Source organism: Equus przewalskii, chromosome 2, assembly GCF_037783145.1.
Source record: "Equus przewalskii isolate Varuska chromosome 2, EquPr2, whole genome shotgun sequence".
Lineage (NCBI taxonomy): Eukaryota > Metazoa > Chordata > Mammalia > Perissodactyla > Equidae > Equus > Equus przewalskii.
Window position 1 is genome coordinate 108,837,232 of NC_091832.1, and position 13,708 is coordinate 108,850,939.

Here is a 13,708-nt window from a genome sequence, read left to right on the forward strand (position 1 = left end):
AACTGCAAATCCGCTCTTCCAAAGTGGCCATGTGTTATACATTACCATCAGCCATATATGAGAGTTCCAGTTTCTCTACATTCTTGCCAACATTTGGTATTGTCTTTTGGATTCTAGCCATTCTAGTGGTATTTCAATGTGGTTTTAATTTGCATATCACTATGATTACATATTTATTATGCAAAGTGACAGTGTGTTATGGAGTTAGATTCTTTTTGTAATAAAGTCTGAAACAACTTAAAAAGCTCATTTTAAGGTTTCAGTTTTTTAAAGGAAGTACTTCCTGTTGATATACTATTCATTAGTAAAAATTCACAGTATTATTTTTGTCTGGTTCTAACATCTTGTGCCAATTTGAAGAGCTTAAGAGATTGGCGGTGTAGGCTCCAGAGGACTGAGTGAGTTTCAATCCTGCCTCCTCAATTTTACTTGCTGAGTGACTTTTGGCTTAGCTTTTCTGTGCCCCAGTGTTTTTAGCTGAAAAATAGAGCTAATAGTACCTGTCACATAGTGTTGTTATGAAGCATATAATGTATGTAAAATACTTAGAACATATGAATATATACTGATTTTGAAATGTTACAACCACTTTTAAAAACAAATTCATCATAAGAAATTGGAATAGACCTTTTTTTTTCCTTACTGGACTTAACATTTCTAGGTGCCCCTTCACAGGTCATCTACAGAACCAACAAATTTTAGCTACTCTGGCTGCCATTTTTTGCCACTAAAAACATTTCAGTGTGGCACATTTTCATTCCAACTCATCTAAAATGGGGATGGGAAAGAGTTCCTGGGCAATGTAAATTTGATTGCCAGGGAAGTGATATTAGAAGCAATTGAAGTTCTTGTGAATTCTGAAGCAGATTCAGCTCTTGATGACTTAGTAAGCACCGTCCTCAGAAGAAAACTAAAGAAACACTCAATCTTTGTTCAACCCCTGGCCTTCAAATCCATGCTGTCCATTTACTGAAGTTTTCACAGTAATTTAGTAATAAAAATTCATGTAACTCAGTCTGGTTTCATTCATGTTAACAAACAGGTTAAGTGACTGAGAAATAAAGATGTTAGGTTCAGGTATTTAACTAACCAGTATTTCTAAGTGTGAAGGATCCTGTCATGGTCACTGATGGCTAGGTATAATTGTGAATGGATGTACTCATGGAAAAATTAAAAGTTTATATTTTTCACTTTAGTTTATACAAATTAGCACGATTCCATGCTAAGCATTATTTTTCCTGCTTTCTCTCGAATGATTAGTCAGCTTTAAAACACTATATAACACATAACATAAAAGCTAAAATAATGTCAGTATATCAATCCTATTTATAATTTAGGGATTAAGGTTATGTTGAACAAGAACTGTAAAATGCTAATTTACTCAATTGGGAAATTTCCCATTTATATTGTTTAAAGTTTATACTGGCTTATTTCAAATCACACCCACACTCACTAAGAAAAACAGATTTTTTTTACATATTCAGTATGTCACTTAAAATCCATGATGACAATACTAAGTCATTTTAAGACTATATAGACTATCCAATGACTGTATGAAATTTGGAAGTCTTGAATACTTTCTTTAGCGATTGTAAAAAGGAATAAATAACACTCATCAATGGAAACTTATTGCCATTTTTCTTGAAAATAGTTTGAAATTAGAATTTTTTTTTTTTAATATTGAAGGTAATCAGTCTATAGATCTCTTAAATTGGAGTACTATTTCATGCCAAGATTGGAGGGTAAAAGCTTTGTATAGACCTAGTTTTATTCATTTATTCTACTGTGTGCAAAGCACTGGATTTATGTGGTTAGTTGAGAATTCATATCTGTTTGCAGTTCAGTACATCCTTAGAGGAGTCGAAGTGAATTTTTTTAAGTTCCAAAGAGATACTTCACTATCACTAGCAGGAAAAATATGAAGCAATAAAGGACATTCCAGAGAACATACATTTTGTACCCCCAGTCATCCCCAACATGTCCAGAGCACCATAGAAGCAACTTATAAGTATAGTTACTTTAACAAGAGTAACTAAATTATGATTCAGAACATCTGCAAAGGGCATGGGTGAAGGGGGGTTTAGACCAATTTAGACCTAAGACAAGGACATGAAATTCCAAATATTCTACAACAGGTACACTGCTGGTTTTTACAAGGTGTGTCAGGCCAACTGATGATTGACAAGAAAATATAAAAAGAAACTGAATGGCAGTACATTATCTGTAGCAGCAGGATGAGAGCTTGGGCAGCCCTGCTGGACCAGAAGCTGTGGTTTCAGAGACTACACATATCTTATCTTGCTACTTCACCCACTGAGCCCCCAGGCAGGCTAGAGAATCATATAACAGGTAATTGTAGCCAGATCCATCCCACGTGCAAAGTGCCCCACAGTTCTTTGTAAACAGTGCGCTCCTTCAATGTTACTTCTCTTACGTTTACACTCCCTTTTCTCGACAGTGGAGGTGAATAAAAAGCTTGCTGCTGAGCTGGATGCACAGAGGACAAATACACAGCATGCAGGTCAAGGATCATTCCGTAAGAAAAAGAGATTATGTCTTTATGGAACACTCCACTTCCCTTTTCTGAAATACAATGCTGTGCTATATACCGTATAAAAAAAGACCCACAGATAAGCCAACTTGAAATAGAAAACTGTTTAGAAAATAAAAGCTTTCTTTTCTAAGAGATACTTAAAAAGATATAAAGTAGAGAGTGGACCTGAATTTCTAACTGCAAACTAAAATCGCCCAGCTTTCTCTGAGGTCAAGCTGAAAGTTAAATACCTGAGGCTAGTGTCGGTGTTAGGACTAGAACTAAGCTCTCTGAAGCTCCCATAGCATTCGTAGTATAGAAAACAGAGGTCAGAAGTTTAGTAGGAACAACCAAGGAAATGACTCTTAGGAAGGAAGCTCAAAACTCCAGTTCCACCTACTCCTTCGTCCTCCAAACCAAAATGCCTCTCTTATCTGTATGTCTACATATGATTTGTGCAAGATGTAAGCAGAGGTGTTTTTCTGCCAATCTTTTACTGTAAGGGATGCCGAAAGGTAAATGAATCCTGCCTCTCACTCTCTAAATTGCTACAGAATACAGAATACAATGAAAAGAGAAAATCAGTTGATCTACAGAACTGAGCTTCATATTGACAAACACAATGGAAGAATTCCATAATACAGTCTTTATCAGTTTCTTTAAGGCTCAGTCTATGAACTCTAAAATTAAAAAATATAAATATTATAGTGAGAGTCAGGTCCAGGGCTCATCCAACTCAGCATCTTGCAGTTGCTCTTGGCATGTGAAATAGGAACAAACACAACCCTCATAAATCTGATTGCCAACCATCATGAGTGTAGTGCTGAGTGAAGTCCAGAGTCAGGATTAAGGTGAGGTGAGAGGTACCTGGGGAGCGAGATTTAAGGAGGCACTCACTGTCAGGGCTGTGCAAATGCCTGAACGTGAGTCCTCCTTAAATCCTAGTGCCTCTCTTGCCTCACCCTAGTCCCAGCCCAGATGGAGTCAACTACCTAAGAAAATCAGAAGGAACCAACAAAAGAAAACCAAACCAGAGCTGTAAGCGCTGAGGCCTCTGAAGGTTAGGTGACAAGGTCAGCATGCAGTGGGGAAAGACAAAGAAGCAAAAAATGGAAGTATGTGTAAGAGTTTCAGTCACCTATTGGGCTATTTCTTGCTGTATGGCATTGTTTTTGGACACTGCACAAAAGAGAGAGGTGTGAATTCAGAAACCACCTAGTTAATCACCTCTTTATATTTCTAAGAGGTCCCAGTATTGTCTGTTAAATAGGCTTAGCACTTACCAACTTATTTTAAGCAGCCTCTTTTAAGGTTAGTCATTGGTTTTGAGATTTATAGCTGTTTCTCTACTTTCCTTCCAGGGGAAATCTCTCATACTTAGAAATCAACAGAAGGCTTAGGACATTTCTTTGCCACACTGTTGAAATGTTCTTTTCCAAGTAGTTAACGTCAAACTGGAAAATAACCAGTCTATAAGGAACGGCTAACTCAAGAGTTGCATCACCAAACTACAATTTCTTTAAAACTAGCTGTCTGCTGAAACTTCAATAAATTAATTAGAATATAAACTTACGTTAAAGCTTCTGAATAATTATAATGAGGAGAGACTCCTAGAAACTTCTGTACTTCATCCATCACTGTAGCAGGATCAGTTCTTAGCTGTTGCCCGTCGATAATTAGCAACTAAATTACCAAAGAAATTAAAAAAAGACAATGCACATTGAAAAAAGTCATGTAACTGTACAATAAAAAATTTATGCACTCTGAATTTATTCAGGGAGAGACACTGTGCTGAGGGGATTTGCATGCATTGTTGTTAGACTTAACCAGGCCATCCTCCTTAACGACCTAGAACAAGAAATAAGTCACACTAATTTAATGCACTCATGCTTTGTAATCTGAGAAGTCCTGCAAACACTATGAAAACAAAAAAGTCATTTGCAGGGACCAAGACAGCTTAAGAAATGTGACTAGAAAATTACAAATGGAAACCAAGTTTAAAAACAGACAAAAGAATGATTCCATCATTCAAGCTGGGAGGGAGCACTGTAGAAAAGAAAAATGGTTATAATAAGACCAGCTGTAATGAGACAGAGGACGCGTCATTCTCCACAGTTCCATTTAAAGGGGTAGCACCGTAAAGTTTTAAGAAATACTTTGATAATCTATTTGGAGAAAAAGATAAGTCTCCTAGAGAACATGATTGTGGACAGAAGTTCCTCCAAAGACTAAGGGAAAGAATTTGCTTGTTACTCTGGTGAGCGAGTAGGGTGGACCCAGCAAGACAAAACGACAAGAGACAATGATGGAGGGCCACGAAGTGCAGGGTAACTCTTGCTCACACCTCTTCTCCAATGTTTCTAGTTAATCCAGACCAGCATCGTTCAACGGGACTTTCTCTGACAATGGCCATGTGCCACAGCTCTGGTGTCTAACAAACAGGTGGACACTGAGCATTTGAAATGTGGCTAATGTGACTGAGGAACTGAATTTTTAATTTTATATAATTTTAATATAAATTTAAATAGCCACATGTCATAAGAGCTATCATATTGGAAGGCACAGTTCTAGACACACATGATATACCCTGTCTGAGGTGACCGCACAACTGTATGCAATTCGATGTAGGGCCTGATTTCGTAAACGAGGTTGACGCCAGACAAAAAAGAGAAGCAAGGAAGCCAAGAAAAACATAGGACTTATGAAAAATTCAGCAAGGTGGTTCAAAGGGAAATAATGGCACTTAAGCAAAACAATATTTGCCTTGTTTGGCTAAGAGGTTCTGAAGCTCTATTCTCAGAACAAGAATCAGGATATGAAGCTGCTGAAGCTCTTTACAATCGGGACACGTGCACACTAGAAACTAGAGCAGGGAGAATTATCCTGAAAGACTTTTAGAAAGAAAATTAAACAGTTTTTCTACCTCTGCCTATCTATTATTCTTTGCCACAGTCTCAGTATTTACAACTAAAGAGTACAAGCTAGTAATGTTTTAATGAGTAAAAATCTCCTCTATCCTAGAGGCAAAGTCATCAACTTAATGGGATTGTAACATGATGTAAATTCTTATTGCCCAATACCTGAAACGGGGGGAAATACACAAGCCATCTCTCGATGTGGCTGGCATACCACCCTGGGACCAAACATCTCTTCTGCAAGGCTCTGAGCTCGGAGGGTGCACGGGGCCCGGCTGAGATGACATCGTAGAAGCTAAACTTCAGAGCTGCGGGGTCTTCATGTGATCGCTGATGCTGTGATGAAAAGGTGGATAATTAAACCAACGTGAATCATAGGCATCAATAATTAAAAACCAATCTCTGTGACAAGTCTCAAAGCTAAAGGAAGGAGTGCCTTGCTGCTGGAGAGTTATTTGTTTTGCAGTTAATAAAGGATGAAAATGTTTGCTTGAAGCAAGGGATATAAAGTTATGATGCTGATGAGAGTATATTTTCGAGAACTTATTTGGTAGAGGCTGAATTCCTATTGATAGGATTCCTTAACCCACTTTACTGAGTTGTTTCCTTTGTGTATATATTTTATGCTGAAAGTAAACTTTTGAAAGTTGCATTAATGCCCCCTTTTCAGCCCATAAGCAAACCATTTATCATGTCCAGTGAGTATCCATAATGCAAAAGCACTCTACTAGTTCTGCCACATGGTTTTGCTCCATCTAGTAATGCAGTTTTAGATAGAAAAGCCCTGTTGGCTATTTAAATGGCGAAACTACTGAAAACTTGGACATGTACATTATCCGAAATTCACAGCTTTTCTCATACACTACCTAGCATCTAAAAGCCAAGATTATTTTACCTAATGGTAACCTTTGTGATGAATCAGAATCATTTATTGTACAGAAAATGCAGAAAGCAGCAATCCAAACAGGAAAGTGTTTCCTAATGGCTCCGGCTCAGGCCCCTGAGTTTGAGGAAATCACCTTTTCCCTAAATTGTCCAATAAATATTCAGGCTTAGCGGTGGATTTGTGGCTGTTTACCATGTCTAGTTGAATAGCAAATTTGCTGCAATTGAGATTCAAATTACTGTACTAACAATTCTACTAGACTTTGTTAAGGCCTGCATTTGACCACTGCGGGGTGATTTAATTGTAATATTTAGGACATTTTGTTAGCTTGGAGCCTTGAAACCTCATTTTTCAGGAAATTCTCAATTTTTCAGGGGCTGAGTGGTTGCCAAGCTCCAATTTTCTTCTTTCTCTTTGAGTCAATTAAGGCTTATTTCTCTTTTCTGCAGATACCCAGTGGAAAAGGTAAAAGGCGCAAAATCAAATCAGTCAATTTGCAATTGGCTGTATATTTTGATTTAAAATATGGCTCTAGGAGTCTGGCATGAATGATTAGTGTGGAATTGTGGACCTCAGCTTTCCAGGATGTCTCACTCCCTATAATGCAGACAATTCTCAACGTGCCCTTCCAAGACTCATCTGCTTTATATGACCTTTCTCTAGTCTGTCCTGGCCACAAAACCTTTCCTGACAATCTGCTCTTCCTCTTGTAAACCTGGAAAAGCTGCTTTTGTTAAATAACAAAAGGACCCAGTGCTGAGAAACTTTGTTCTCAATATCATAGATTGTCAGGAATTTAGCTGTTTGAAATCCTGTCAGTGAGAACAGAACCTCCCACTCTTACCTGGAGGATCCGAGCTATGCGAGTAACTTCACTACAGAGAAGGAGCCCTATTGCCAACCCGGGTGCGGAGTCTCAGATAAGGGGTTTTTGGATGCAACATTCCACATTCATCTTAACTTTATAGTTTCCAAGGAAATAAGACCCTCAATCTGCTTTTCAGCCCTGACCTGCTGATAACCCCCTTACACATAGCCCTGCTTATCAAAACACTCCATTTTAATTTTACCTAAATTTCTCTCCTTACAAATCCTCCCTTCTTTAGGGAAATGCCCAATAGTCCCTCTGGTGTTTGGGCTCCTCTAAGGCAGCCAATTAATATACTTAACTTGTTGTCCCTGCTGGTCTTTACTGGATGGGTTTTATCACTCTGTAGGAGTCCATCTGTCACTTAATACTTTCTGATTTACACACTGATTATTTATACATATTTCTCCAATTAGACTGAAAGCAGTCTGGAGTGTGGCATCCACATTTATGAATTTATCTTCAAATCATACTTAGAAGAATACTTTCCACATGGTAGTCATTAAAATTGTTTAATGAATGGATAAACATATGAACATTAGGAAAGTGTTTTTTAAATCACAAAACTGAGGAATGATAACCAAGGATCCTAAAGACTAAAGACACTATTAATTTTGTTATGTTCTTATATTTAATTTTGACTGCTTTATATTGAACTTTTTTCACTTGGTGATTAAAATATCACTGGGACAGGTTTTTTTTCCTATTATTTTTAACGATTTATGAGAGTAAAAATGTATTTGATATATAAGTATTATTATTAGAGTCTGTTAAATTATTTCAAAGTGGTCGTTTCTGTGCTCTGCGTTAAGCAACATCAGAAACATAATGGCAGTGAGTGTATGAGAAAGACTCTTAGAACAGGGTTGAGACTGGCTGGGTTAGCTTCAGTATTTAAGATCTTTTAGAGTCAAGGTCATTGATCTGTGGCCCACGGGCTAAAATTGGCCTGATGCTTCTTTTTGTAAATAAAGTTTTATTGGAACATGGCTAAGCTCATTAATTTGCATATTGTTTATGGCTGCTTTTGCAACATAATGGCAAAGTTGTGACAGAGACCAACCATGTGGCCTGCAAAGGCCGAAATATTTACTGTCTGGCCCTTGATGGAAAAAACAGGCGACTTCTGCTTTGGGGAATCAATTATATTCCTAATCTGTAAAACTGAGATAATAATAGCAGCATTATATATGTATGAGATGAAAAATAATGATTTAAAATTATAGCATTTTACTTTTAAAATGCAGATGTATACAAGCACAGCCATACATACAAGTACATAGTATTGTTTGTTATAGTTTAATTTAGTTTCTTCATTGCAATAATACATTTTGTTAAATTAATTAAATGAATACAAAATTAATAAAAACTTAAGGAGAAAGTTAGTTTCTCCATGGAAACAAAGAAAAATTTATCCACTTTTCTGCAGATAGAGAACAAGCATATCTTCACTTTTGTTAAGACCTGGGGTCGTGGCTATTGCTGAAAACCGTCCTTCTCCATACTCCCCTCTACCTGCTGGATTCTGTCTGTGTTTCCCTTACCTGGTACCAGGAATAGGCTCGGTCTGATGGGTCAATGAGAATGGTGATGATCTTGGCTTTGGGGACCAGAGAAGCTGCTCTTTTAGGAGCTTCCTCTGAGTGGAAGTAATTGGCACTCTTCTCAAACAGAAAGTCAGTGGTGACATTAGATGGGACTGGGAAGAAATCCATATACCTAGAAAAGGAATATTTCTCAAAATGAGACTCTGGTATACTCATACCCTGGTGAGTGAAGATGTTAAAGGTGTCCCACAAATTCTCCTTCTTTAAGGCATTGGTCATCCCACATAGTTAGCAAGGGAAAAATATACAGGCCACTAATAATGAATTTTGAAAGTGCTTTTCTAAATACATTATCTATTTGTTTTGCTTAGTATCAGGAAAAAAAGGTATGGGAGATAACGAAAACACAGACACAGAGTGATCAAACCACGACAATAACAATCTAACTGTATAAAATATGTCGAAACGCAGAAAGAGTTTACAGAGAAAAATGTGAGTGCTCGACCAAAAAGAAAATTTGATCAAAACAGATGATATGTTCAGTTGAAGGCATTTTAAAAGGACTCAGACAAAACATGTTTTACTTCATCACACGTAAAACAATTTCACTCCTGCTAATGTGTTGTGCTGCTGTCACATTCAAAGTGTCAAAGTGCAGAGCAGATCTGGTGTAAACATTGCCTATTTGCTTATTTTTTCCCATATTTAGGCATTTATATTCTTTAAAGGAACTATAAAAGTTTAAAAAGTATGTACATATTTCCAAATATAAAATCCTATCAAATTTCCCAGACAGATCTTGTACCCTTAAGTGAGGTGAGAATTTAAACCACCAGCAGAGGGAACACAGGGATACCGGTGCCTCAGGCACAGAAATGGCAGGGCTTAATGCATTTCGTAAAGTGATCCATCTGTACCAAGGTGTCAAATATAAACTAATTCGGCAAATGATAATAGATATTTCTGAAGCACTAAGGGCCACCTTTCAGAGGAAAAAGGGCCTTTTGAGGGAGAAAATGCAAATTTAACTTCTACAGTTTCTTATATTTTATAATAATGGCCTCACCCTCCACCCTGCCCCGCCCTCACTTCAATTCATAAGCTGACACGACTCTGGCTACCAAGATAAGGCGGTTCAGTAAGTACGGAACCAGACAGTCATCAACTTTTATGTGAGGACTTCTTTTTGCAGCTTGCTGTTTTCTTTTAGTCGTCTCACACGGTAAAGCTGCTAGGATTGCAGTTGTTAATGTACTGCAAAGTTTGGCTGGTACCACAAAGTGATGTCTTAAAACTCAGGGCAGTAAAGAAATCCTTTTATGTTTTTGGGAAATTGCCTTATTGGTGACAGGTCATTCTGCCATCCTTTTAGGGAGAAAGAGGTATACAAAAATTTCTGGAAAGTTTGATCTGCTGTCTGGTGTATATTCTAGCAACAGTAAGTGCCAAATTTCAGGGTACTTCTTAATTTAGATGTTCACACTGGTTCCAGGGGTCTAAGGTTATCCCAAGTGTCTACTGGTATCTTAATTTGGTCCAAGCTTGTCTCGAGTTTGCTTATTCTGAGAAAGCCTCCAAAAATCACCAAAAAGGGGCAGAAGGTACTGAATTCAGATAACTTTTAATTTCTAAAAACTGTCCCACCCTCTGAGCTGTCCTCTACCTGGAACAGTTTAGGCCTTGGGAACCTCAGGCAGCTCTGGGTCTTGGACTGTAATGTGTTGATTTTGCCTGGCCCCGAGGCTCACGGAGAAAGCAGAGTCCAGTTCTTGTCTGCTTATATGCCCACATTTTTGTAGTATAGCAGCTGGCACTTATATGCAGTTGAAAAATGCTTGATGAATAAACAAGTAAATAAAGAGTTCACCTTCATATTTCCAGGGTGGAAATAGGTCTACATTTGGAGAATATGAACTTGGGTTATCTAAGAATTGGTGAGCAAACTCAAGAGGTTTAAGAATTTGGGGGTTAAAAGTGAATGCCTGTCTCATTTAAAGCTTTGCTACTTCCATAAAACCTCAGCAATTTTTTTAACTGGAAGGTGTGACTTTTGCAATGTTACTTGGGTTGACCCTGAGTATTTCTTGGTGATTTCACTCAAAGCCAGATTAAGACGTTTAGAGGTTCTAAACACTAACAGGATTTCATGGCTCTCCACACTCCGCTCCAATCCTCCATTGCAGCCCAACGTAATTATAAAAAATACTACCAAACCAGAAAATATAAAACTTTACTGTATGCATAAATCAAACACTTTCCTTAGATCTTTTGATTGCAAATCTTGGCCATTTTATCAAAGGTAGAGTTTTCTCATTTTCATTTGCTCTATGTTGCTTGTTCCCTAAACCTGTGCTTAGGGTGCCTGTCAGTTAAGACAGCCCCAGTTTTACCCAGTTCTCCAGGAAAAGCAGATCCATGTATCCAGATTAACTAGCTGTGCCTTAGCTTCTCTAAGTGACTTGGCACGCTGAGGCATATAATCTTCAACCCTGTGGCTCTGTGGTCCCAAAGGGGCTGCTGAGGTGCTGACACTTGCTAGAGAGGCAAGGCCAGTCCAAGGACTGTGAATACATTTGATGTCGTTGACAGCAAAGCTACAGTTATAGCTAATAGATTTACATTTGCAGTTACTACTATTCATTCTTGTGTTAATTGCCTTTTATAAACATATAATTTGTCAATCAAAAGTGTTTGCAATTGGGGTGTTTTTAGTGAGTTATAATTAAAATCTTTAATTGCTCATTAGCTTTCTACTTATTTATGTCCTCTCTTTGTAAACTGCTTAAGGGACATTTTGTTCCTGTCATAGAGCCTATAGACATTACTGGCTTAGGAACAGCTTTTTTTTTTTTTTAATTGGTTATTCTCACAGATATTCTTAAGTCTCAGGGAATCCAAGTATTGCATTCCTTCCCACATCTAAAGCAGTTTTTAATCCCTCCCTTTAGTTAATATCGTTTTATTCCACTGTATACGGGCATATATATTTGAGTTAGTGGTCAAATAGCAGCTAAAGGAGTTGATAGCTTTTTGATTCTCACAGCTGTTACTTAACACTACGCAATTAACATCAAGCACTGTACTGAAGAATTGGCAGTGAAATATATAACGATCAGAATATATGTAAATCCTAGTAGGTGCTCAAATGACACTCCACCTATTTCTTTATCTTTCCATTCGGACTATCCGCGAGTGACTCTTGAGGGGGCTGACACTTATAAAATTGAGATCGTGCAATGTGACAACAGAGGTTAATGTGTAACAACACTTTATACGAAAATACATACAAAATGTTTATGTTCACCATCTAGAATTATTACAAGAATTCCACTCTTTTATACTACATTTCCCCCCAGAATTTATACCTTAACAGCAAGACTTCTGGATAGATTTTATGATTAACATGTTCATTTGCAACAGCAATTCCTACTACATTCTTTTGGGTATATTTGACATTTTAATTTTTAATTTTAATATAACTATTTTCCTCAGATAGTTGATATAGTTCTAATTTCAATTCAAATGCCAAAAATCAAATTTGGGGGGCAGGCCTGGTGGCACAGTGGTTAAGTTTGCGCACTCCGCTTCAGCGGCCCAGGATTTACAGGTTCAGATCCTGGGTGTGGACCTGGCATGGTTCGTCAAGCCATGCTGTGGAAGTATCCCACCTAAAATAAAGGAAGACTGTCAAAAATGTTACCTCAGTGACAATCGTCCTCAAGCCAAAAAAAAAAAAGATTGGCAACAGATGTTAGCTCAGGGCCAATCTTCCTCACAAAAACAAAAAACAATAAAATTTTGTATATTGTTGATAGCTTTTTTATAGGTTTCATTACTCATGAAATATACACATTTCTAGTTCTATTTATTTACCTTTTATGCCAAAGCAAAATAGAAAATTATATATGTGGACTGTAGCATCACTGTAATGCAAAGTGCACAGAAAGAGAAAGCTATGAAAGCATTTTCTTAAGAGTAGAGAGAAGTTAAATTCCTGGGGATTATGGTATTTCTCTGACTTCATATCTGCAACTACTATCAAAGATAATTAATGCAAATTGAAATTACATGTGGGCTTCTTGAGGTGACAAGTCTATTCATAAACTGAGAAAAGTTTGTTATGAATAATTTCTGTTCTCCTTCATGTTATTCAATTTCCAAGGCACAGAAGATAACTTTTATTTGTGGCTACAAACTTATATGTGTATGAATATGAGCGCTAATTTTATACTGTGCACAGTACATATGCTTTTAGATTGATACTAATAACCCATCTTACCAATCAATCCCCCTGTGGTAGTTATTTCTATTAAAGAACTGTACCTCCTCAAAGGTTTTGGGGCTGGGGGAGTTACTAAGGATGGAGGGATGCATGACCAGGAACAAATACAGAGCAGTGGTTCCTGAAAAGACAACAGAGGTGGAGAGATTAATTAAATGGAAACAATTTCCTACTATTAGCATTTCAAAGTCATTAATAAACCAAGTATTACAACAATCCAAACAGACGCATTTGAGTACTCCTGGAATTAAATTGAATAGATAACCAGCATTTTAAAAGAAGCAAATTCTAAAAGATGAAGAGAATGAGATGTGAGGAGAGGTTGGGAGAGACTGGGAGAGCTGGCTTGTGACGTCAGCTCAGTCACTGACGGGGCCTGTGCCTTTGGCTTTTAGCTTCTCTTTGTCTTGGTGTCTTTGTCACCTGCCTTGCTGACTTCCTCGGCTGTCTCTGAGGATGAGATATTGTACCTGAAAACATTTTGATGTTAATAAAGCACTATACAAATTAAAGACATCATTCTTTAATATATTACATTAGCAAAATCAATACTCGGGTTCACCTATAAAGTTCTTCCTGAGGCCTATAAAAACATTAAATTTGAGATAGAATTTAAACTTCACAGGTTTAAGTTTGAATGTTGAATGTTCTTACATACTTATAAAAAGTAGTGTCAA

The 13,708-nt window shown here is 37.3% G+C and overlaps 1 protein-coding gene across 2 annotated transcripts in view; it reads right to left on the reverse strand.

Moving 5' to 3' along the window:
• LOC103557484 (N-deacetylase and N-sulfotransferase 3) overlaps nt 1-13,708 on the reverse strand; it is a 161,505-nt gene that overhangs the window by 12,636 nt on the left and 135,161 nt on the right. For both annotated transcript variants that reach the window (XM_008530026.2, XM_070609237.1), the window contains exons 9-12: nt 13,029-13,152; nt 8,747-8,921; nt 5,614-5,784; nt 4,107-4,216 (exon numbers count right to left, since the gene is read on the reverse strand). In XM_008530026.2, the coding sequence (XP_008528248.1) occupies nt 4,107-4,216; nt 5,614-5,784; nt 8,747-8,921; nt 13,029-13,152 (580 nt within the window). The remainder of the gene's footprint in view (nt 1-4,106; nt 4,217-5,613; nt 5,785-8,746; nt 8,922-13,028; nt 13,153-13,708) is intronic.